We start from the raw sequence: 27,480 nt of genomic DNA, 5'->3' as shown, positions 1-27,480 counted from the left end.
TTGGGACCCACTGGTGTTTGGAGTAGGTATTCAGTTTCATAAACAGTGTAAATTGTTTTTGTCATCTAGAAAATAGTTCCCCTTTCACAAGAAGATTTTAAAATGTCTTTGGTCTTCCTAATTTAGTAGTAGTAATGATGCCTAGGGCTATTTTTGTCTTCAAATAATTTTTCCAACATTTTCAAAAATTTGGGCAGACCTAATTCACATATTTCACCTCCCACTCACTTATGCCTCTACATTAGGACCCTACCTCTCTCCCAGATGCCTGTTTATTATTTCCTTCTATATTCAAAAAACTTTTTCTAAGTCTCTTAAGGTGGCAGTTATTTTTAAAAAAAAGGATTTGGTGTCCTCTTGGTGATTGAATAGCAAAACAGGGGGAAAAAGTGTCACATTTGTATCACATATACTGTTTCTTCCCCTTCCTCTACCTCCAAGGCAGAAGAGGTTGACTTGCCTCCCTTTCTTGCATATGCTTTTTGGACTTCTTGCTTCTCTTCTCCTTCAAGGCTACTCTTGAATGTGAATGTGTATGTTGGGAATTGGAGGAGCAATGGGAGTAGAGGCTTTGACAAGGAATAGGATAGAGCACTAAATAGAATATTGAGAAAAGATGAGCAAGAGAACGAATGGAACAGAAACAAGAAACTACTTTTTTACTAACCTTTACAGTTAAAGCCACAGAGTATTAGAACTGGGGGGGGATGTCGTACTCCTGTGATTACAGTAGCTTAACCTTAACAGATGCTCAATAAATGGATATTGAATTTAGACTGATCTCATTTTATGCGAGAAGAAATGGAATTGCGCAAAGATGTATTGCCCAGAACCATTCAACTAGTTAGTTGCAGAGCTGGGCCAGAACCTAAGTCCTCCAGTTTCTCAACCAGTTCCTTTTCTATTAGAAGCTACTATAATGACTGTTTTTGTTTATTTTTGTTTTTTGTTTTTGTTTTTGTTTTTACTCCTATCACCTGACACAGGGTAGGCATGAAATGTTTTATAGCATTTTATTATTTTTTTTCATCACCCCGCCCCCCTCCCCTTCCTTCCCCTCTGGTAACCATCAATTTGTTCTCTGTGGTTAAAAGTCTTTTTCTTGGTTTGTCTCTCTCTCTCTCTTTTTTTTCCTTTGCTCATTTGTTTTGTTTCTTAAATTCCACATATGAGTGAGATCATATGGTATTTGTCTTTCTCTGACTTATTTCATTTAACATTATACTTTCTAGCTCTATCCATGTCATTGCAAATGGCAAGATTTCGTTCTTTTTTATGGCTGAGTAATATTCCATTGTACTTTTTTTTTTTTTTTATGTTCATTTATTTTTGAGACACGTAGAGAGATACAGAGCACAAACCAGGGAGGGGCAGAGAGAGAAGGAGACACAGAATCCAAAGCAGACTCCAGGCTCTGAGCTGTCAGCACAGAGCCCAATGTGGGGCTTGAACTCACAAGCCGTGAGATCATGACCTGAGCCAAAGACAGATGCTTAACAGACTGAGCCACCCAGGTGCCCCTCCATTGTACTTTTTTTTTAAAATTTTTTTTAATGTTTATTTATTTTTGAGACAGAGAGAGAGCATGAATGGGGGAGGGTCAGAGAGAGAGGGAGACACAGAATCTGAAGCAGGCTCCAGGCTCTGAACTATCAGCACAGAGCCTGACGTGGGGCTCGAACTCACGGACCGTGAGATCATGACCTAAGCCAAAGTTGGACGCTTAACCGACTGAGCCACCCAGGCGCCCCCATTGTACTTTTTAAATATCATTTTAGTTTAAGAAATGTTGAATACACCTGTATAATTTTTTTGAATGGCTGGTGGCACTTACTAGGTCTGTTTATGAATGGCAGTCTAGTAGAAAGAATAAGGATTTTGGAGTCAAACTAGGTCCAAATCTCTGCTTTGCCTGTTAGCACTTGGGCAAGTGTCTTAATCTTTCTAAACAGAGGCTTTAACATCTCAACAAATAGAGATAATAATAGCTACCACATGGTGTTGTTATAATAAACGAAATAAGGTTATTTGGAGTATTTAGTTTGGTATGTGGCATAAATCAAAGGCTTCAGTAAATATTTGTAAAATGAGTAAGGGGTAAGTATTACTGTATTGATCTCACTCCTGGGGAGTCAACATACTTTACCTTTCAGATGTGTCCTGTTCTTTACAGACATGTATCCTTATTGCCATAGTTAAACTGCAGTTTAGCTAACTTCTTTTTGTGTAGAAATGTCCACTTCAGCTACCTCACAACCTTTTAATTTTTTTTTAATTCCAGATTAATCCATGGAGGACAGTTGTTAAATGGATTGGCAGGTCCAACGGTAATGAATGCAGCTCCATTTCTCTCTACGACGTGGTTTTCTGCAGATGAACGGGCCACTGCCACAGCCATTGCATCAATGCTCAGTTATCTGGGTGGAGCATGTGCATTTTTAGTTGGGCCACTTGTTGTTCCAGCCCCCAATGGAACATCACCTCTTCTTACTTCAGAGACTAGCAGGACCCACATTAAAGATCTCATAGAGACTGTATTATATGCAGGTATTTTAAAGTTTATTTTCTTCCCGTTCTACTTTGTCTTTTATCCCAGTAATCTTCACTCCACTCTGTACACCAGATTACTTCTTACGAAATACTTAGGAGTTCCAAAATATACATATACACGCGTGTTTTTCTTGTCATATAATATGGAGATGCCTATTTAAAACTTACCCTTTCTAAGAAGTTATTAAGCTTAAAATGTATTATTGCTACATGAAAGTTTATTCCTTAATTTTTCTCTTCCCATCTGTTTACAATTAAGCACTATATAACACGTTGTCTAGTGTCTTTTCTAGATATCTTATCAGAATATAAAATTACTGGTAGCTGGCAAGCCCATTTTCTCCCTTGCCATTTCCCTGCTCTTCTCTGACCTGGTATACATAGGTCACCCACAGTTCTTCTCCACTTCCTATTCTCTGTATGTTGGTCTATTAATAAGGGGTATTGACCTTTCCAAAACATCTTCTTGGTCCTTTCTTTTTATTTCTAGAGTCAAGTTCTAGTCCGCTCTTCTATTACAGTCTCTTAACAGATCTCCTTAAATACATCTCCCTCGCTGTATGCCTATTTGTTATTTTCTTCTGCATTCAGAAAACTTTTTATAAGTTTTACTATATACTCAGCACTGTGCTAAGCACTGAGAATTGGTAAGGTCACTGATAAGACAGTTGCAGTACAAATAGACATACAGAGCCTGAGAAGCCTAACCTACCTGAGATTGGAGGGAACTTGAGGAGTCAGGGAAGGCTTCACCAAGACTGTGATAATTAAACAAAGTTCAGAATTTCATAGGAGTTCAGCAAGTGTTCCAGTGAGGTACGGTATTCCGTGTAGAAGGAATAACCACTGCAAAGGCAGATACGGTATGAGAGAACTCAATATGTCCAGAGAATTGCACATAATTTAATATGGCTGAAGTAGTGTAAATATGTATCTTTGCATATAGGTAACAAGTGGCAGAAAATGAGGCTAGAAGGATAAGGAACTATATTATGATGAACTTTTTATTAATTTATTCACTTATTAAGTGAACAGATATATTTTGACCTCCTATATATCTGTCCCTGTGCTAGGCACTGAGGTAGACATGATTCCTGCTCTCACAGAACTTACAGTGTCCCAAAGGAACAGACAGGTAAACAGCTGTAAAATAGGGTAGTAAGTGCTATAACTGAAGGCTGACAATTGTTCTGAGACCTCAGAGGAGGAGGACCTAACCTAGATTTTAAAGGTCAAGTAGAGCTTCCTGATGATGCAGCATCTAAGTTGGAGCCTGAAGGATAATAGGGAGTTAGCCAAATACAGTGGGCAGGAGGAACAATATACTAGAAAGAGAGAGAGAGAGAGAGAGAGAGAGAGAGAGAGAGCCAGCCATGGAGGAGAAGCCCAGTAAGGGGCAAGAGCCTGCTATATTCAAGCAACTCAAAGCCCAGAGTGGCTTAGACTCAGTGAGAGTAGTGACAGATAAAGCTAGAGAGGTAAGCCAGGCCATACAAGCCTTCTAAGCAGGGCTAAAGGGTTTGAAATTCACTATATTGTAGGCAAACGCCACACTCTGAAGAATTTTACATTAGAGAGTTATGCAGTGATATTTACATCTCAAAATATGTTTTAGAGGGAATAAAACAAAAGCAGAGGTTGCGGTATATATAAAGTATTTAATCCCCCCCCCCCCACCTTAACTCCTTTTAAAGAAAAAAAAATTGAAATTAAAAAAAAATGTTAATGTTTATTTCTGAGAGAGAGAGAAAGAGAGAGAGCATGAGCAAGTGAAGGTCAGAGAGAGAGAGGGAAACAAACAATCCATAGCAGGCTTCAGGCTCTGAGCTGTCAGCACAGAGCCTGACGCAGGGCTCGAACTCGTGAACCGTGAGATCATGACCTGAACCGAAACTAAGAGTCAGACGCTTAACCAACTTCACCAGTCAGGAGCCCTAAAAACTTTTGTGTTTGAAAGGATATCCATCAACAAAGTGAAAAGACAGCTTGCTTTGGGAATGGGAGAAAATAGTAGCAAATCATATACCTGATAAAGGACTTATATCCAGGATATATAAAGAACTCTTAAAACTCAACAATAAAAAGACAACCCAATTAGAAAATGGGCAAAGGACTCAAAACTTCTCCATAGAAAAAATATATATGGCCAACAAGCCCATAAAAGATGCTTGTCATTAGTCATTAGGGAAATACAAATCAAAACCATAATGAGATACACTTCACATCCAGCAGGATGCTATAATCAATAAAATAGGATGGGGCACTGGCTGGCTCAGGTGGAAGAGCATGTGACTCTTGATCTTGAGGTTGTGAGTTCAAGCCCCACACTGCGTGGGGAGGTTTACTTAAAATCTATTTTAAAAAGTGGGAAATAACTGTTGTTAAAAAAGTAGAAAAATTGGAACCTTCATATATTGCTAGTAGCAGAATAAAATGGTACAATCACATTGGAAACAGTTTGGGCAGTTCTTCGAAGTGTTAAATATATATTATCATATGATCTAACAATTGCATCTCTAGGTATATACCCAAGTGAAGTAAAAATATATCCATGCAAAAATTTATACACAAATGTTCGTAGTAGCATCATTCATAATAGCCAAAAAGTAGAAACAATCCAAATCTCTATTAACTAACTGAATAAAAAATGTACTTCATCTGTTCAATGGAATATTATTTGGCAATGAACAAGAATAAAAGTACTGATACATGCTCCAACATACTTGAACCTTGAAAACATTATGCTAAGTAAAAAACGCTGGTTACAAAGACCACACATATGGTACGATTCCATTTATATGAGATGTCCATTATACTCAAATCCATAGAAACTGGAAGGTAAACGAGTGATTGCCTAGGGCTGGGAGATTTGGGAATGGGGAATGGATACAGAGTTTCTTTGGGGGATGATGAAAAGGTTCTAAAATTGATTGTGGTGATGGTTACACAATTCTGTGAATATACTAAAAAATGTATCTCTGGGGGCGCCTGGGTGGCTCAGCCGGTTGAGCCACTGACTTCGGCTCAGGCCATGATCTCGCGGTCCATGAGTTCGAGCCCCGCATCGGGCTCTGTGCTGACAGCTCAGAGCCTGGAGCCTGCTTCAGATTCTGTGTCTCCCTCTCTCTGACCCTCCCCCGTTCATGCTCTGTCTCTCTCTGTCTCAAAAATAAATAAACGTTAAAAAGTGTATCTCTGAAGCTCTTTGCAAAAATGCCAACAAAAAGATGGGTCAAAAATGTCAATAGAATGTGAACAAGGCAATCCCAGAAGAAGAAATACTAATGGCCAATAAGTGTGTAGAAGATGCTCATTCATTGTTGTTAATTAAAAGATCTGCAAATTAAAACAATTCATTATCTTCTTATTGCTCCTCAGTCTAACAGAGAACAAAGACATCTTCTATGGTTAAATGCCTTATAGGAATATTGTACCTTTTGCTCAGAATATAATAGCCCTAGAATCATAAGTATCCAACTGAAAAGACTCTAGAAATCACTTAGTCCAGTCCCTTTATTGACCACAAAGAATAAAGAATTCATCCAAATTACGTTAATTAATGGTACAGGCAGGTCTCTATTCCAAGTTTCTTAACTTTTCTATTTGAGTCTTGCCTTTCTACTAAATTGGACATAATAGAAGCTGGGATTTACATGTGCCAAAACTCTGGAGGGAATGATCAGGACTCCAAGGAACTTTTCCTTGTTAATAGTGCCAAACTAACATTGTTTGGATGTTCGTTTTACTTCTAGTTGCTTAATATTCTATATTAGCGAGTCTTTTTATTCATTAAGTTTTGCTCTCTTATTTTTGGATGCTTTCCTGTTTTGTTCAAATTCCCCATACAGCCTATAAATTCAGTCTTTCCTAAACTGTGCTTCAGAATATCCAGTCATTGATCAAATAAACCAATTAAACTGATTGGATGGCCCATCAGTTAGGCATCTGACTTTGGCTCAGGTCATGACCTCACAGTTAGTGAGTTCTAGCCCTGCATCAGGCTCTACAGTGACAGTGTGGAGCCTGCCTGGGATTTTCTCTCTCTGTCCCACCCCCACTTGTTCTTTCTCTCTCTCTCTCTTTCTCTCTCTCTCTCTCAAAAATAAAGAACCTTAAAAAAAACAAAAAACAAAACCCTTCTCCTAGCCTGTTCCTACAATTTCTGTATCATATACTTTCTTTCTGATTACAGTACTTATTAATCAACCTAGATCTGTTTCAAAGGCTTATAGTACAGTACTGTTGATTTTTTATGTTTTCTCCATAGAATAATATTTGTTTACTGTCTCAATCTTTTCATCTATGTGGTATACCATTGTATGACTTCTTACCTGACTTTCCACGGGCTAAAATTTATATCTTTACATATCTATTTTTTTTCCACAAGACTGAACTATCCTGGCTAGATACTGTATTTTGCTTATCTTTTTATGCATAGAGCTTAGTTGATGATTTGTTAGATAAGTAAATACTTGAAACATTGAACTTTTTATGTTATCTGGTTAACATTTTATTCTTTTTTTTCTTCCCTACCCCCAGAATTTGGAGTTGTCTGCTTACTATTTTCTGCAACACTAGCTTATTTCCCACCCCGGCCTCCACTTCCTCCCAGTGTTGCTGCAGCTAGCCAGCGACTGAGTTATCGGCGGAGCTTTTGTAGATTATTAAGGTAAATATACTTTAAGTCACTGAGTGGTTTTGATCAGTACCTTCAAGATAATTTCACATTTAGTTAAGGTCATTTTGCAAATTGATTGCAAATAATTGATAAAATACTGATTAAAACCTCTATAAGTTTTCTACATGCCACCAATGCTATTATTACTTAATCTTTTAAAAAATCAAACTTTTATTGAAATAATTTTCTTTTATAAGGAAATATCACATAATAGTATCTGTGGAATCATGGATTTTATGTGTTTATTATATTTTTCATAATATTTAAGTTTTTTGTTCATTATGTATTTCTTAGTTCACATTAAAATAAACAAGTACTAGTCAGTACAAAGTGAATAAAATATATAAGGTTTATTTACAGCTCCCCTAAAATTAATCATCTCATGCCGGGATCATACTTTTAAAACTTACTATTTTATTTTATTGATATAACTTAACTGTAATTTTATTAAACTCTACCCTTGAATGTTCAATTGCCCAGTACTAAATTTAATTCTTTGAATATATAGACTATCACTGGTGATTATGATTTGCAGTTGGGCTGCTAGAACTTATCTTTTGAATTTTTTTCTCAGTTTGTTGTGATGAGTTTTTATTGATTCATCAGCAACTCTCTGGTTGGTTCTTTCTCTTCTTTTTTTTCTGCCTCCTATCAGTGGTAAGTTCCTTGTGGCCAAGAACTGTGTCTTTATAGCCACTTTAGTAATATTGTCCAGTAGGAATGTAATGTGAGCCACATATGTAATTTAAAATTTTCTAATAGCCTCATTAAAAAAAGTACAAGAAACCAGTAAAATTAATTTTAATAGCATATTTTATTTAACCCAGTATATCAGAAGTATTATTTTAATTTGTAATAAATATTCAAAATTATTGAGATTTTTTTATTGTTATATTTATTGTTATAAATTGTTCTTTTATTCGAACCAAAGTTTTGAAATCTAGTTGTATACTTTTACACTTAAAGCATATCACAATTCAGATGCTAGATTTTCATTAGAAATAGTCTGCATTGAAATTTCATTAAATTTAATTTCATTAAATTTTTTACTTGAAAAAGTTTTCATCGAGCAGTCTCGCACGTTGCACTACTTATCTAAAGTTCAAAGTAACTTTGCAATATTTCAAATTTTGAATCAACACATCGTTGATATTTGAAAAATCTTATATTCTACAAGCAATTGTTGGGGCTTTAATGGAAGATCTTTTACTTCCATAAAATAGATATAAAATTTTTTTTCTTTATCATTTTTAACAAAATTATCATAGCTAACATAACAATTTCTTTTACCATCTCTCCATCTAAAAATTATTTTCTTTTTGGAGGAGCCAAGATGGCGGAACACCATGGAAGTTTTTTTAGCGTCTCGCGTCCATGAAAGACAGCTAGATCAACACTAAAAATGGTTTTCTTTTTGTGCAGGAACCCAAACCGTTTTATAACTGGCCAAAGTTATAAGTCCGATCTGTTTTAAAAAACTGTTTTTTAATGTTTGTTGGACATTTAATTCCGGATAACTAATTTTTAACTAAAAATTACTAATTTACTAAAATTTACTAATTCCAGTTAACTAATTTTTTTTATTCCTTTTTGACTGATAAAAAGGAGCTTCCTATAAAATTTACTCTGTATCTGTTGAACACGTCCCTTATTATTATCCACTTAATGGTCTTTAAATTTTTTTTTTTATTACTTTTTTTTTTGGGGGGGGGACAGAGAGAGACAGAGCATGAACGGGGGAGGGGCAGAGAGAGAGGGAGACACAGAATCGGAAACAGGCTCCAGGCTCCAAGCCATCAGCCCAGAGCCTGACGCGGGGCTCGAACTCACGGACCGCGAGATCGTGACCTGGCTGAAGTCGGACGCTTAACCGACTGCGCCACCCAGGCGCCCCGTCTTTAAATTTTTTTACACAGCATTCATTTTGCTCTGCTGCAACAGATTGCAGTTCCCATTCATTGTGAAATTTACAACATACTTTCTTATTTTTTTTCATAAGATATTCAAATAAAGTACAATGTTACCTCTATGTGGAACAAAAATACTGAGAACTGAGTCAGTTCACTGACACCAAGATCAGTGGTAGGTTGTAATACTAGAAACAACACATGCTACACCCACACATTACAATAAAAATCTTACCCGGTGCAGTTAAAGTGAAATGTAGTCCTACCAAAACAAAAATAAAGTTGTGATTAATGGGAAAGTACTTTTCACTGCTCCTGTTTTTTAAGTTTGGTTTAGGTTAATTACAATGAAATAAAATGAAAAATTCAGTTCCTCAGTTGCACTAGCCACATTTCATGTGTTCAATAGCCACATGTGGCTAGTGGCTACCAAGTTAGACAACATAGCCATGCAACATTGTTTTTCAAACTTTGGTTCACAGCCAACTAATTTAGTAGGTTGACCACCTTAAAAAAAAAAAAAAAGAAAAGAAAAAGTAGAATGAAATTAGAATGGAAATATTATTGTATCACCTGTAGTAAGAATACATATTTTTTGTGAGACTTTTGTTTCAGAATCTATGTCTGTGTATGTGGGTAGATCAGAAAATAATTTATTTCTTGCTTTGGAGTACAGAAAAAAGCTTTTAAAAACCGCAACTCCTGGCACCAAAGTGGCTCAGTAATTTAGGCACCTGACTCTTGATTTTGGCTCGAGTCATCATATCCTCGTTTGTGGGGTCGAGCCCCATGTCATGCCCTGTGCTGACAGTGCAGAGCCTGCTTGGGATTCTCTCTCTCCCTCCCCGTCCCCCACTCATGTGTTCTCTCTCTCTCTCTTCTCTCTCTCTCTCTCAAGATAAATAAATAAACTTAAAAAAAGAAGCCATATCTCTACAGGGGGGCCTGGTTGGCTCAGTCAGTAGAGCATCTAACTCGATCTCAGGGTTGTGAGTTCAAGCCCCACACTGGGCGTGGAGCCTACTTTAACAACAACAACAACAACAACAACAATAACAACAACAACAACAACAACAACAACAACAACAACAAAACACATGTCTACAGCACTTAGTATATTGCCTTACATGTAAGAGGCAAATTAAATATTAGTGAAATTGAATGGTGATCAGTGGCACATATTTGTAAAATAACAGTTTAAAATGATGGTTATTTTAAGTTTATTTATTTTGAGAAAGAGCATGAGCAGGGGAGGGCAGAGAGAGAGTGAGAGTGAGAATCCCAAGCAAGCTCTGCAATGCAGAGCCCGATATGGGGCTCGAACCCACAAACTGCAAGACCATGACCTGAGCAGAAACCAAGAGCCAGACACCCAACCGACTGAGCCACCCAGGCACTCCTAAAATGATGGGGTTTTTAAATGCTATTTAAGTTTTTCTCCATACAACACCAGAGATTAGATAGCAATTAATAAGGCTGGAGAGGTAGCTTAGGCTATATTATGCCATACTAATAATTTGGATTAGTCTATAGAAAATGAGGGGTCACTGAAGGATTTTAAGCTAAGGAGTTAGGTAAAAAATTATTCTGACAAGGAAAAACAACCTAAAATTATCACTCTGGCCAAAGTGTATACCCTGGATTTGCTTCTAATTACTCTACCATTGAGATCTTTATTCTCTGTTTGAACTATAAAGGATAAGATCTTTCCTCTCTATAAAAAACCCTTTTCACCAATACCTAACATTCCTTTGTTTCTTCCATTATGTGTCTGTTTATTCTGCAGGATTGCCTGCTTCTCCCTTTAGGCTCTCTAGGGTACTTCTTTGGACCTGCCATGCCCCATTCCCCTAGCCTACCAATGTAATTTTCTCTGGCCTTTCAAAGGACACTTGAAGTCATTACTTTCTGGATTAATCAGAATAACTAACTAGATTCTAATTCCCTTGTCTGGGGAAACAACAAAATCACTGGTTATGCTCCAAAGTTTTCACCGCTGTTATTTATTTATTATCCACATGATTCCCACATCTTACTATGTGTTTAACCTGTGTAACCTGAGTGAGCCTTCCTCTCCCTTTATACATTACTTTAATGTTTGATGATAGTGGTTGTTGTCTTTGCCTTTTAGACTTCAAGAGTGGAGAACTGAGTTGACGTGTTTCTTCAGGGCACAGGAACGCATTTATTCATTCATTTATTCATTTGTTTATTTATTTATATTTCCCACTCCCATTTCCCTCCCCCTACCCAGGCTACCTCTCAAATGCATTTAATCTTTATTTTTCGTTTATTTAATTAATTAATTTTATTTTGTAATACGTGTTTTGTAGCATCTGTGTTTAATTTATCCAAATGATGGCATATTATGTATCTCAGTCTGAGTTTTTTTCACTAAATGATATATGGTTTTTTTAAATAACTTTTCATTTTTGGAAGTTATAGTAATATACAAAGGTAGAATAGTATAACCCCCATATGTCCATAACCCAATGGGAACAGTCACTGATTTATACCCAATATTATTTCTTCTGTAATCCACCCACTCCTCCACTTCTTGTATTATGAAGCAAATCCAAGATGACCAATCAGCCGTAAACATTTCAATATGTGTAATATATGTTAGAAAGGTGGGGACTCTTTTAACACTAGTTTGCTAATATCAGATCAATGCTTAAATTTCCAACTGTCTCATAAGTGTTTTTTTAACAACTGGAGTCAGAATCCAAATTTGGTTCATGCATTGCACTTGGTTCAAATGCCTTATAACCTATAGGTTTCCTTTCTATCTGCCTTTTTTCCTTGTAATTCATTTATAGAAGAGCCAGCTCTTTTGTCCCCAAGGTCTGGATTTTGTTGATTGCCTCCTTGTGATAGAGTTTGCCATGTTCCTCTGTCCTTTGTATTTTCTATAAATTGTTAGAGCTATGTTATGATTTGGAGTTTTATTTGGTTTTACAAGACTACTTCACAGGTGATGCTACTTTTTTCCATCAGGAGGCACATGATATCTGTCTGGATAGCTCTCATTTTGTGATATTAGCACTCCATTTTCTTTTCTTTTTTTTTTTTTTTTTAATTTTTTTAATGTTTATTTTCAAGAGAGAGAGAGAGAGACAGCATAAGCAGAGGAGGGGCAGAGAGAGAGGAAGACACAGAATCTGAAGCAGGCTCCAGGCTCTGAGCTGTCAGCACAAAGCCCGATGAAGGGCTTGAACTCATGACCCGTGAGATCATGACCTGAAGGCAAAGTCAGACACTTAACCAACTGAGCCACCCAGGTGCCCCAGCACTCCATTTTCAAGATGCATCCCTATTGCTGTGTTTTTTGTGTTTTTTTTTTTTGTACTCTGTAGTATGAAACCTTCACATTTTATGTACCCTCTCTGGCTGTGTGTCCAGATTGCCTCCAATTCATTGTCACCACAAATACTGCAATGACATTCTAATATGAGTCACCATGGACGTGAGAATTTCCTTAGAAAATAGATTCCATGGGAAGAAGGTGGGGTCGTAAGATATTTTAAGCTTGATTTGCCAAGTATTGCCAGATTTTCCTAAAAAATGCCTCCCCTTAGCCATACCTCAATCAGCAGTGCCCATTTCCCTGCATGGCTACCAAACTTGGTATGATTCATCTTCCTAATTTTTGCCAGTCTAATAGATATGAACTAATATATCTTTTGTTTAATTTGCATTAATAAGTTAGAGACTCTCATGATATGATAGCTTGCCTTATGGATTTCATCTACTATAAATTCCTCTTCATAGCTTCTCTCCATTTCCTAATGGTAATTGTTTTCCTATCTTTTTCTTAACGATTTACGTATTCTAGGTACAAGCTCCTTGTATATTAAAAAATTCCAGGTATCTATTCCCATTCTTTCACCTGCCTACAAATTTTATTGATGGACTCCTTAATTATCAACTTTCTGGTTTTATCTTTTACATTTAGGTATTCAACCCACCTAGAATCTACCTTAGTATGTGATGTTATCTAATGATGCAGGAGTTTTGGGGTTTTTTTCCCATAGAAGAAACTAGCACTACTTACTGAACAATTGTTAGCAGTTTGTTAGCCCTCTATTCTCCTCCATTGTGCTAGTTCTTGGGCTATTCCCATACTACTTTTATTATGGCCCTGCAGCTTGTCTTTTTTTTTTTTTAATGTTTATTTATTTTTGAGAGAGAGACTGAGTGCGAGTGGGGGAGGGGCAGAGAGAGAGGGAGGCACAGAATCTGAAGCAGGCTCACAGAGCCTGATGCGGGGCTCAAACCCATGAACCATGAGATCATGACCTGTGCTGAAGTCAGATGCTTAACCAACTGAGCCACCCAGGCACCCTAGTTTATCTTGGTAGGATACGGGCTTCCTTTTTCATATTTTTTAGAAGATAAGTTAGCTTTCCAAGGACTTTTTTTCTTCCATATAAACTTTAGAGCATGTTTCTTAAGTTTCTAAAAAAATTCAACTGGAACTTTAATAATGATTACATTAAATTTATAGATTAATTTGGGATCAGTTGACAGTATGGATCATCTCTCCATCTATTTAGATCATTTTCTATGCCCTTAAAGGTTGCTTCCTCCTCCCCTCCCCGCCCCTCCCCACCCCCCCCCCCCCCCCAGAGATTTTGGACTTTCCTAGCTATTGTTAATAGTATGTAATTTTTATTACATTTTTAAAATTAAGCTTTTTATTTTTGAGATACTTACAGATTCGCATGCAGTTGTAGGAAATAATACAGAAAGATAATGTGGGCTCTTTACCCAGTTTCCCCCAATGATACTATCTTACAAAACTGTTGATAGTCAAGATACAGAACATTTCCATCACCACAAGGATTCCTTTTTTTTGTCCTTTAGTAGCCATATCTACTTCTTAACCCCTGGCAAACACTGATCTCTTCTCCATTACTATAATGTCAGTTCAAGAATGTTATATAAATGGAATAATATAGTACATAAATTTTGCGATTGGTTTAAAAAATAGAGATGCAAACCAGGAAATGGACTCTTAACTGTAGGGAACAAATTGAGGGTTACTAGAGGGGGGTGGGGGGGGATGGGTTAAATGGGTGATGGGCATTAAGGAGGATACTTGTGATGAGCACTGGGTAGTGTATGTAAGTGATGAATCACTAAATCCTACACCTGAAACTAATATTGTATGTTAACTAACTAGAATTAAAAAAAAAACAAAAACATAATTCTCTAGAGAGTCATCCAGGGTGTTTTGTGTATGAGTAGTTACTCCTCTTTATTACTGAGTAGTATTCCATGGTGTTGATGTACACAGTTTGTGTAACTGTTGACCTGTCAAAGGACATCTGGGTTGATTTTAGTGTTTTTGTTTGGTTGGTGTTTTCGGATATGATACATAAACATTTGTATATAGGTTTTTGCTGTGAACATAGGTTTTCATTTCTCTGGGGTAAATGCCTAGGAGTATAATTGCTGGATTGTATGGTAGTTGCATATTTAGTTTTTTTTTTAAAACCCTGCCAGTCTATTTTCCAGAGTAGTTGTGCCATTTTTCTTTACCACAAGCAGTATACAAGTCATCTAGTTTTTGGGCATCTTCACCAGACTTTGGTGTTATCACTATGTTTTTGTTTTAACCATTTTGATAGGAATGTAGAAGTACAGTCTCTGCAGAGGGCACTTGGCATTATCGATTAAAGTTACAAATACACATACTCTTTTGACATGGTAGTTGCACTTCTAGAAGTCAATTCTCCAACTGTACTGGTGCAGACGTGAAACGACTGTAAGAGCAAAGGAATAAATTTATATATATATAATATATAATAAAAATATATATCTCTCTCAGTGGGAGCTGGTGAAATAAATTATATACCAACATAATGGAGTACTACCCAGCTCTAAGAAAGAGTAAGGAAGCTCTGTCTGTATTGACTGTGGAAGAGTTCTAAGACTTATTAAGTTAAAAAAGTAAAATTCAGGGGCACCTGGACAGCTCAGTCCGTTGGGCTCTCAATAATACATCTCTCAATAATAAATAGATGTTAAAAAATAAAAAATAAAGTAAAATTCAGCAAATGGTTGTAACATACTATCATTTATGTAAAAAGATTGGGGAAAGAATATATATATAATTGTGAATATATGTTAATATGTACATATATAAAATAACATATGTAATACTATATATTTATGTACTAATGTATATACACACATATGTATATACATAGTCTTATATATTTTGAGATGTTTCTGAGAAATTGCCTAAGAAAGCAAGAACATTGGTAATTGTGGGAAGAGGGGAATAGGGTAAGAGGGACATGTTTTCCCCATATTTTTATACCTTTCTGGTTTTGAGCCATTTGCATTGTATTGCTTATTAAAATCTTTGATTAATACAAACTTAAAAAAATTTTTTTTAATGTTTATTTATTTTTGAGAGAAAGAGACAGAGTATGAGCTTGGGAGGGGCAGAGAGAGAGGGAGACATAGAATCCGAAGCAGGCTCCAGGCTCTGAGCTGTCAGCACAGAGCCCGATGCTGGGCTTGAACTCAACAAACCGCGAGATCATGACCTGAGCTAAAGTCAGACACTTAACTGACTAAGCCACCCAGACGCCCCAACAAACTTTAATATCAATAAAGCAAAAGTGAAAACTGCTCTCTGAAAATAATAAAACTAGCAAGTTATATATTTTTAATCTTTGGTTTTTCTTCCCTCTACTCTGTTTATATAGAGAAATAGTAATTTAACCTATACCTACTCATTGTATGAAATAATGTTGATAACTCATCTGTATAATAAACTTTGACAATTTTAATATGAACAAAAAAGTGTTTTTTTTTTTAATTTTTTTAACGTTTATTTATTACTGAGAGACAGAGACAGAGCATGAGCAGCAGAGGGGTGGAGAAAGAGGGAGACACAGAATCTGAAGCAGGCTCCAGGCTGAGCTGTCAGCACATAGCCCGATGCGGGGCTGGAACTCACAAACCAGGAGATCATGACCTGAGCCGAAGTCAGACGCCTAACCAATTGTGCCACCCAGGTGCCCCACAAAAAAGATTATTTTTATGTAAACAAAAAATTTAAAGACCGTTGAATTTATTAACAAACTAATTATTAACAAACTGAATATTTTCTATTTCTGATTCTGGTGTTCCAATTTCCAAATGACTTACATTTTTCATGAGTAAGAATTTAAATTCAGGGGCAGCTGGGTGGCTCTGTTGGTTGAGTGTCTAACTCTTGATTTTGGCTCAGGTCATGATCCCAGGGTCATAGGATCAAGCCCCATGTTGGGCTCCATGCTGAGCCTGGAGCCTGTTTAGGATTCTCTCTCTTTTTCCATCTGCCCCTCTCCCTACCTTGTGCTGGCTCGCCCTCTCTCTCTCTCTCTGTCTCTGTCTCAAAAATAAATAAATAAATAAATAAATAAAATAAATAAATAAAGGCATGAAGAAAGTGATTCTACTTGCTTTAAAAAATTTTTAATTCACAATTTTGAATCTGTAATAATATTTTCTTTTCTCATTTACAGCAATATGAGATTTTTGATGATTGCTTTAGCATATGCCATACCACTTGGTGTATTTGCTGGCTGGTCTGGAGTTCTGGACTTAATTTTAACACCAGTGCATGTCAGTCAAGTAAGTATTTCATTTCTTTATATGTTGGAGATATTTTTTAGTACATTTAAATTGTAAATATTGTCTGCGTGTTCTTGGTTTAAACTTCAAGGCCTGGGTAACCATTATCCAATACCATTGTTGCAAAAGCAAGATCCTAGGGAGCCTGGGTATCTAGTAAGTTAAGCGTCTGACTCTTGATCTTGGCTCAGGTCATGATCTCTCAATTCATGAGATCGAGCCCCATATTGGGCTCTGCACTGACAGCGTGGAGCCTGCTTGGAATTCTCTCTCTCCTTCTCTGTCTGTCCCTCCCTGGCTCGTGTTCATTCTCTCTCTCTTTTTCAAAAATAAATAAACTTAAAAAAAAAATCCTTTGAAATAGTTAAAAATAATATTGATTTTCTTCCTGGGTTTTGTTAACAGCCATGAATTTTACATTTATTTGGCTATTATTAATGATGCTAATAAACAGAAAAATAAAGAAGGAAAATCTTCCTTTGTTGACTCCATCCTAATCTTGCTTCATACTTTATAAAGAAGAGTAAGACCCCATCATCAAATATATGGCTAATGTCGACATCTAATTTCTCACTTTCTCCCTAGTCTCAGAATAAGGGTACCTCATTTCTTTAAAAATAACCATGTACCTATGGTTATTTTTGACCTATATGATTCAGGCCATGTATACCTTCTCCTTACTTCCAGACAGCATGGTAGAAAGGGGTAGAGAGATTTGGAGGGGCAAATGGAAGCAATCCAGCACGCTGGTGTGACTTTCTATTGTATGAATGAACAACAATTTTCCATTCTGCTTTTGATGAACATTTGGATTGTTTACAGTTTTTAACTGTCACAATCATAAACAATGCTGTATGAATGTTATCATACATGTTTCTTGATGCACCTCTATACACATTTCTGTTGGATATGTAGCTAGCAATAGAATTGTTGGTTATAGTATATTCCTGGTTTGATAGATGATGCCAAACTTCCCCAAAGTGGTTGTATGAGTTTATAGTTTTACCAGCAGGATATGAAATTTCTCATATTTCTCAAAGATTGCTCCACATCTTTGCCAACACTTGACAATGTTAGTCTTTTTTTTTTTTTAAATGTTTGTTCATTTTTGAGAGATAACATAAGTGGGGGAAGGGCAGAGAGAGAGAGGGACAGAGAATCCTAAGCGGGCTCTGTGCTGACAGCAGAGAACCCAATGTGGGGCTCAAACTCATGTGAGATCATGACCTGACCCAAAGTCTGACATTTAACCAAATAAGCCACCCAGGTACCTGAGTCTCTAAAGTTAGAAATGCTGGGCGCCTGGGTGGCTCAGTCACTTGAGCGTCCGACTTCGCCTCAGGTTGTGATCTCACAGTTTGTGGGTTCAAGCCCCACATTGGGCTCTGTGCTGACAGCTTGGAGCCTGGAGTCTGTTTCAGATTCTTGTACCACCCCCTCCCCCACACTTGTGCTCTGTGTCTCTCTCTCCCTCAAATATAAACAAACATTAAAAATTTTTTTTAAATTTTTTTAATGTTTGTTTATATTTGAGGGAGAGAGAGACAGAGTGCAAGCAGGGGAGGGGCAAAGAGAGAGGGAGACACAGAATATGAAGCAGGCTTCAGGCTCTGAGTCGTCAACACAGAGCCTGACGCAGAGCTCGAACTCATGAACTGCAAGATCATGACCTGAGCTGAAGTTGGTCACTTAACTGACTGAGCCACCCAGGCGCCCCTAAAAAAATTTTTTTTAAGTTAGAAATGCTAATGGATATGCAGTTAAATGCCACTATAATGATATCTTTTTGTTTGATATTTGAATATCCTTTTTTGTGACCCACCTGGTCAAGTCTCTTGCCCACCATTGGGCTACCTTTTTCTTACTGATTGTAAAGAATAGAGCTATGCAGGGCACCTGGGCAGCTCACTCTTGATTTCAGCTCAGGTCATGATCTCATGGTCATGGGATCAAGCTATGTGCACATCAGGCTATGTGCTCATGGTGCGGAGCCTGCTTGCAAACTTCTCTCTCCCTCTCTCTCTGCCCCTCCCATGCACACACTCTCTCCCTCTTTCTCAAAATAAATAAACTTTTTTGTGAAAAAAAAAGTACTAAAATATATTTTTAAAAAAGAGCTGTGCAGAAGGAGGCTCCCCAGAGCACTGTATGGGGCCCTCAGCACGTCTTAGACTGAGAAATGAACTGCACATGTAAACGGCAAAACTATTAGAGGCTTAACAGAAAGATTTCTGTGAAGTTGAAAGCAGAACGAATACAGTAGAAGGTAAGCAGTGCTGGGCTCTTAGAGTTCTAGCTCAACCAGAATGGTAATACCTCATTAACACCTTTTTAATACCTTGGGCTTCTGCTAAGACATAGAATCTAGGCCAAAATTTAAAATCAAGAACCATGTTCTAGGTAAGATAAGGCCTATTCTACTTAGACCCACAATACCCAAGGCCTAAAAACAAGCCCTGACAAAAATCTGCAGAGGAGACAATTTGGAGACTGAATCCTACCAAGTGAGGGGGTCTTGAGAAACATTTGGGTTTCTACTTATCTTCCTTAATAAAACACAAAATCAAGCCAACAGAAGTTCAGGGTGATCAGTTATTAATTGAACTGCCTACTAACACAAAAATCAACCATTTTAGAGAAAGATAAAAGGATCCAGAACCTTTATATTGTGTCATCCACAACATGTACCACACTGTTAAAAAAAATTAGACGGGGCGCCTGGGTGGCTCGGTCGGTTAAGCTTTGGCTCAAGTCATGATCTCACGGTTTGTGGGTTCAAGCCCCACGTCAGGCTCTGTGCTGACAGCTCAGAGCCTGGAGCCTGCTTCAGATTCTGTGTCTCTGTCTCTTTCTGCCCCTCCCCTGCTCATACTCTGGCTCTCTCTCTCTGTCTCTCTCTCTCTCTCTCAAAAATAAACATTAAAAAATTTTTTTTAAATAAAAAAAAAATTAGGAAAATGTGGCCCATATTTACAAAAAGGAAGTATTGAATAGAAACCAACTCAAAGATAGCCTACATGTTGGACAAAACAGAGACCATAATGCAAAAGAGTGAGAAAGAAAGAAATCTTTGCTTGCTCAAAGTTTATGAGCATATTCCCCTATGTTAACCTGTGGCACTGTGTTGTCTGGTGCAGTAGCCACTAGCCAATCATAGCTATTTAATTTGGAATTTAAATTAGTTGGGATGAAATAAAGATAAAAATTCACTTCCTCAATGGCCACCTTCTGGCTACCTTTCAGGTGCTCAGTAGCCACTTGTGACTTGTGGCTGCCATATTTTGGACAGTGCAAATACAGAACATATCTGCCATCATAGAAAACACTGTCAGTGCTATTCTAGAAGTTTTATCATTAGTCCTGTCACATTTAAACCTAGAATTGAATTTTGTGCTCATTATAAGGTAGGCATTAAGTTTCTTTTTTTTCCCCCCGTATAGGTATCCATTAACCTGGTATCAGTTTTTGAAAAGATTATGCTTTTCTTATTGTACTCTAGTGTCAACTTTGTCTTAATGAAGTGCCCTTATGTGCACAGATGTGTTTCTAAACTGTTTTTTCCCCTATAGTCTATTTGCCTGTCTTTGTGCCAATACCAAAGTGTCTCAAGTGTTTCAGTGTTATAATAAGTTTTGGTATTTCATAGAATAAATATGCCCCTTTATTGGGATTTTGACTAGAATTTTTTGAATCTAGAAGATCACTTTGAAAATTAAGGTCTTTGTAATACTGAGCCCTCTGAACCATGTTCATTGTATTTCTGTACATTTACTAAAGTCCTAATGTCTCTGAATGATGCTTTATAATTTTCTGCAAAGACATCTTCTATGTATTTGTTAGATTCAGTCCCAGGTATACGATATTTTCTGAGGCTATTGTAATTGGTATCTTTAAATTTTTTTCTTTTCTGGGGCACCTGGCTGGCTCAGTCAGTAAAGCATGTGACTCTTGGTCTTGGGGTTGTGAGTGTAAGCCCCACGATGGGCTTACTTAAAATTTTATTTTCTGTTGGCTGGTGTATAGAAGTATAGTTGACTTTTGCAAGGAATTGAAATATACCTGATCTTGTATCCTGCAGCCTTGTTAAACTCACTTACTTGTTTTAGTAATTCACCAACAGATACTTTGGCCTCTTTACATATCAGTTGTGACTAATGACAAGTAGATGGAGAAAAGTACATTTAATAAAATTTAACACTTGAGATAATCATATGATTTTTCTCTTTTAAATTTCTAATGTGGCAAATTACATTTACTGATTATTAAATGTTAACCCACCTTGCATTCCTGTACCAAATCCTATTGTCAGTGACTTGTTACATTTTTTATATATCACTGGACTCATATGTTCATGTTTTACTTAAGACTGTTTACATTTATGCTCATGAATGAGATTGGACTATAATTTTCTTTTCTTTTTCTGTCCTTTAAGTTTTGGTATCAAAGTTTTTACCAGTCTCAAAAACAAATAAGGAGGCATTTTTTCCCCCTCTTAATGGAGAGTTTGTGTAATCTTGGTGGTTTCGGGCTTTTGTTTTTCCCTAAATATTTGGTAGAATTCACTGATGAAACCAGCTAGCCTTCTTGTAAAAGGGTTTTTAATATGGGTTCAGTTTATTCAGTAGTTATAACATTACTCAGATTTCCCATGTATTCTTACATCAATTTTAATAAATTCTACTTTTTTAGAATTTGTTCATGTCATCTCATTTTTCAAATTTATTGCCAAGAAGTTCTTCATAGTATCATCTTATGATTTCATTAGGTCTCCAAGATAAGTCAATGTGTCATTCTAGATACTGATTATGTATCTTCTCTCTCATTTTTCCCTTTAATAATTTCACCAGTGTCTCTTTAATGAATCCTTTTCTATTTTATCAGCTTCTGATTTATATCTTTATATTTTTCTATTCTGTTCGTTTTTTTGGTTTTTTTTTTTTTTTTGAGGGAAGGTACTTTGCTCTCCTTATTCTAACTTTCTCTTTAAATTTTTAAAAATGTTTTTATTTATTTTAGAGAGAGACAAAGAGAGAGTAAGCAGGGGAAGGGCAGAGAGAGAGGGAGACACAGAATCTGAAGCAGGCTGCAGGCTCTAGGCTGTAAGCACAGAGCCCAACACGGGGCTCAAACCCACAAACCGTGGGATCATCACCTGAGCCGAAGTCGGACACTTAACCGATGGAGCCACCCAGGTGCCCCTCTAATTTTTTGATATAAATGCTTAGATCTTTGGTTTTCAGCTTTTCTTTTTAATGTGTGCATTTTAAAGCTATGTATTTCCTTTTAAATATAGCTTTATCGTCATTCCATAAGTTTTGCTAAGTAGGATTTTCATTATTTTTCAATTTCAAATGTTTTCTAGTTTCCATAGTGATTTCTTCTTTGAACCATGGGTTACTTAGAACATTTTCTTAATGTATAAACTCTTGAAGATTCTCTCGTTCTTTTTTTAATTCCTTACTAAATTGCATAAATGTGATCTGTATTTTCAGTAGTTTCAAATTTGTTCACCCAGTATTTGGTCAACTGTATTCTATAATTCTTGGGTATGGTGTTATATTGTAAGACTATGTAATTAGGTGCACATAAATCTAGAATTATAGTATCTGACCAGTGAATTGAACCTTCCATCCATATGAAGTATTATTTATTTCTAGTGATGCTTTTGCCTTAAAACTTATACATTATACCAGCTTTCTCTTGACTAGTGTTCGCATGGTGTATCTTTTTACATTTCTTTACTTTCAGACTTTCTTTACGTATACCTCTTATAAGCAGCATGTCCTTTTTTTTCTTTAAGCCAGTCTGATAATCTTTGTGTTTTAATTAGAGTATTTAGTCCATTTACACTTAATATAATTATTGATAAATTTGGGTTGGGATCTATCATCTTATTGATTTCATTTTTTTCAGTCTATCCTTTTTTCTACTTTCTTACTTTCTTCTGGGTTAAGTAATTTTCACTATTCTGCCTTCCTCTTTTATAAGCTTGATAGTTATAATCTCTTTTATTATTTAGTGGTTACCCTAGAAAGTACAGAATGCTCTTGTGATTTATCAACACCTATTATAAATTACAACTTTCACCTCTTCCAAGACAGCCCAAGATCCATAGAACCTTTCAACATTATTTAACCCTCTACAATCTTTTGTGCTATTATCATCATGTTTTACACTGCACAAAACATTATTATTATTGCTTATATAGTCAGTATTTAATTAGATTCACCTTCATATTTGCCCATTTTGTTGCTCTTCATCTCTTTATCTACAGTTTTCCACCTGTGATCACTTTTCTTCTGTCTAAAAAGCACCGTTTAGTGAGCATGTGGTTGGGTTTTTGTGCAGGTCTGGTTGTGACAAATTCTCTTGTTGCGGGTTTGTTCTTTATTTTTGCCTGAAAATGTCTTCATTTCACCTTCATTTTTGAGGATTATTTTCACGGAGATAGAATTCTTGATTGGCATTTTATTATCCTTTGGTTCTTTGAAAATAATCCATTTTCTTCTGGCTTCCAAGAAGTCAGCTTTTAAGTTTAAAAGTTTGTTGCATTTAAGGTTTTTTCTTTGTCTTTGGTTTCAGCAGTTTTACTATGATATAACTAGGTGGTGACTTTGAAATTTATTCTTCTTGAGGTTTGTAGGACTTCTTGAACCTATAACTTGATGTCTGCCATCAGTGTCTGAAAATTCTTTCTTTATTTATTTTTTTAGTTTATATTTTGAGAGAGAGAGAGAGAGAGAGAGAGCAAGCAGGGGAGGGATAGAGAGGAAGTTGGAGAATCCCAGGCAGGCTCCATGCTGTCAGCACAGAGCCCAATGCAGGACTCAAACTCATGAACCATGAGATCATGACCTGAGCCAAAATCAAGAGTCAGACACCTAACCAACTGAGCCACCCAGGCACCCCAGTGTCTGAAAATTCTTAGCCAGTATCCCTTAAGCTTTATTTTCTCTAATTTCCTTATGTTAAACCTTCACACTCTATTTCCTATGTCTCTTACTCTCTTTTCTGAATTATCTATGCTTTTGCCTTCCTCTCCTTCAGACTGGATGCTTTATCTAGCTTGTCTTCAACTCACTATTTCAGTTTTCAGCTCTAATATTCTGTTAAACACATCTATGAGTTAATTTCAGTTTTTATATTTTTAAGTTACAAAGTTTTTATTTGATTTTTTTTTTTTTTGTAGTTTCCAAGTGTCTGTTAAGTGCTTGATCTTTTACTTTTCAAATTATTAAAAATAGTTGCTTAAAATCTCATCATTCCTTGATCTGGATCCCCTGTGGGTCTTTTTTTATTTGTGGTATTCATTTATGTTTTTTTATCTCCTTATGTGTTCCTTTATTTTTGACTGAGTGCCAGACATAGTATATGAAAAGTTATAGAGATCATTTAAGCTTCAAGGTGATGTTATTTAACCTCAGAAACAACTTATGTTTTCTCTACAGGAGTGTAAGGATCATTTAATCCAGCTTCAAGAATTGAGATAATTTAAAGCTGGGCTTCTGTCCCACAGAATACTGTTCTATTTCCAGTGCACAGTACTCTTAGATACAGCCTTTCAAAGTTACCATCTAAAGGCTCGGGTTTTTATAAGGCCACCCACACCACAACAGGCCCCACACTCACAGTTTTTTCTTTCCTAAGTCAGCAGGCTATTGATATCTGTCAGCCCCTTAGCTACCTTTTCTGAAATCAGGTACCCCAAAGGAAACCAGGCTTACCTTTCTGGGTTTCCCTCCCATTTTACATCATGGTTCCATAATTCTGGATTACCTTCTGGGCCCTCTGATGCCATCAGATAGATTTTCCCCTGGGTTTTCTAGTTTTCAACCAGAATATCAATCCAGATTACCTAGTGTACCTTCACCAGAAGAAGAAAGTCTTCCTTTAGTTTTCTAACTTATTTTTCTGGATGTCAGGTGTTCCAGGCATGCTCAATTCCAAAGAAAGAAAAGTGTAGCATCCATTTGAATGATTCTGATTTTGCAGATCTTATGCTTATAAATCCTGAGAAGCCCTTTCAAGTATCTCTGTCTGTATAAACTCTGAGAGGTAGAGAGACCAAGAATTACACCAGGTATTAAATGAAATGAAATTTAAAATTAAATGAAAGCAAAAAAAAAAAAATTAAAGAAAAAATTTTAATTAATTAGTGGGTAGAATGTTATTAACTAAAGCAAATGTCATGAACAAAGGAAGCAGTAAAGCACAAAAGCCTTACCTAAAAGGACTAGGATTAGTACAGTCAGATGCACAGTGGTTCTTAGCCTAACACAGAGCCCCACTCAGCAAGGGGATAGATGGAAATGTTTGGGAGGCCCAATGGCATTAAGTGGGCCTTAGACAATGGATGTTAAATGCTCTGCAATGAGAGGGGCAGTTCTGCAGAACAGAGAATTCTCTTGCCCCAAATGCCAATGATATGAAAAAAAAAAAAAAATGTAGAGATAAATTAAGCTTCAGGCTGTTCTCTTTCTCCAGAGAGTACTTATCTTTGCTCTGGCACCAAACACTGTTAAGTAATTGTATTACTTAGAGTAGGCTAAGCTGCTATGAGAAGTAGAATCCCAGAATCCTGAGGCTTAAGAAATTTATTTCTCATTTACATAGCAATCTAGGACAGTTTGCATAATAACCTAGGACAATTGTGCACAGTTTGGATAACTTCCTCACACTGATTTAGAGACCGAGGTTGCTTCTTTCCACTTTGCAACAGTCTTATCTTCTTCTTTTTTTTTAATTTTTTTTTTTTAACGTTTTATTTATTTTTGAGACAGGGAGAGACAGAGCATGAACAGGGGAGGGTCAGAGAGGGAGACACAGAATCTGAAACAGGCTCCAGGCTCTGAGCTGTCAGCACAGAGCCCGATGTGGGGCTCGAACTCACGGACCGCAAGATCATGACCTGAGCCGAAGTCGGCCGCTTAACCGACTGAGCCACCCAGGCGCCCCCAACAGTCTTATCTTCTAAGACCTTGTTGTATGCATCAGTTAGGCGGGTGACTACATTCAGAATCCAGCTGTCAAAAAGGGAAAGAAAGCATGGAGGAGGCATACAGCTGTCCTCCAGATTCTAACCTACAGGTGGCACACCTTAATTCTGCCCACTTCATTAGGAACTTAAGTCACCTAGTCATATGTAATTGAATGGGAGCTGGGACATATAATCCAGCTAAGTGTCCAGGTAGAAGATCACATATTTTGGTAAACAGGTATAATGAAAAATACAACTGGGAAAATAATAAAAGGTAGAAGTTAGTTGGGCATCTCTCAAGCTTGGACTTGACCCTGTAGCCACAGTGAAAGCTTGTAACTATTTCTGAGCAGGAAAGTGGGATAGTTAGGATAATTATTCTGGCAATAGTGGGCAGAACAAGTTGTGGAGACCATTTAAGAAGCTATTATAGCAGTCCAGAAGTAAGAACTAAGGTAATAAGCAAGCATGGTGACCGTGGAGAGGGAACAAGGAGACAAAATGCACTGATATCGTTAGGGACAAATGGAATTCCAGTGGTAACCTCTAACACGTATTGAACATTTTACACGTATTAGTTTATTTAAGTCTCAAAAAAATAAAAATCTCTTGTTATCCTTATTTTAATAATGAGGAAACAGAGACCTACGGTATGAATTTGGATAGAAGCCAAGTAATAGCAGGAGTTAAAGATACATGAATGATGGGTAAATGTAGGCAGCATTTGTAGATTTCTCTGAGAAAGTTTGGCCATGAGGTGAGGAAAGAGTTAAGACATTAGATAGATGGAGAAGCATCATCAGGTAGTAATAACAGATAGTAATAACACATAGATAGTACTTCCTGTTTGCTGACCACTGATCTAAGTCTATGCACAGATTATCTCTTTTAGTTCATTTTATAGATAAGAAGACATAATCCATCCAGGGTCACAAAGCTAGTAAATGGCAGGGTTGGAAATGTTTTCTCAAGAGTGGAGTGAGCTCTGTATTTGAAACCCAGCTCCAGTTCTCTTTCAGTGGTCTCCCTACGTGCTCCATTCCACATTGCTCTTGCTGTCACTCTCTCTGTCTTCTGTGACCTCTTGATACATCTTTAATTGTTGCCAGATGTTTTAGCACCTAATTATTTCCTAGTAGTGTCCTGTATATTGCCTATATTTAAGCTTCTTGAAGTCACTGACCATCTTCTGTCCTTTTCCTGTTTGTGATGCTGATTATTTTTTGGATTTAAATGTTCCAATAAAAACTTAAATAAAGATATATTTACTTAGATAAGTTGTATTAATTAGTCACACATGAATCCTTTCGTTTTATTCATTTTCTACATTTGTTGCCATTTAGCTGTTGATTATATTTGAATTATACGTGTATATATAATATATAAATATATTTACATATTGATGACAGAGGATCTTTATTTCTTGCCTTCTAAATTGCAACATGATAGTCTTATATTAAATGTGTCTGCCACTTTCTCCGCAGGTAGATGCTGGCTGGATTGGATTTTGGTCCATAGTTGGAGGCTGTGTTGTTGGAATAGCTATGGCAAGGTAAAAATATTTTACATTAAACATGTGGGTGGGCCAAACCAAAAACAAAAAAAAATGGCTCCTTTTGATAAGTGTTAAAATTCAGGGGAAAATAAAACAGGCAAAAGTCAGAAAAGGGCACTTGTTCAGGCTACAAGAAAATTCACATGCAGTAAGAATTTGCTGCTGCAAGAAACATTCT

General features: G+C 36.6%; 1 protein-coding gene across 1 annotated transcript in view; it reads left to right on the top strand.

Moving 5' to 3' along the window:
• The window catches only part of SLC49A4 (solute carrier family 49 member 4), an 89,845-nt gene that overhangs the window by 25,869 nt on the left and 36,496 nt on the right, over positions 1-27,480 (top strand). Inside the window, exons 3-6 of the mRNA XM_058731179.1 lie at positions 2,282-2,547; positions 7,090-7,219; positions 16,662-16,770; positions 27,232-27,299. Of these exons, the coding sequence (XP_058587162.1) occupies positions 2,282-2,547; positions 7,090-7,219; positions 16,662-16,770; positions 27,232-27,299 (573 nt within the window). The remainder of the gene's footprint in view (positions 1-2,281; positions 2,548-7,089; positions 7,220-16,661; positions 16,771-27,231; positions 27,300-27,480) is intronic.

Source organism: Neofelis nebulosa, chromosome 5 (genome assembly GCF_028018385.1).
Source record: "Neofelis nebulosa isolate mNeoNeb1 chromosome 5, mNeoNeb1.pri, whole genome shotgun sequence".
Lineage (NCBI taxonomy): Eukaryota > Metazoa > Chordata > Mammalia > Carnivora > Felidae > Neofelis > Neofelis nebulosa.
This window is presented reverse-complemented; position numbering and strand designations above follow the sequence as displayed.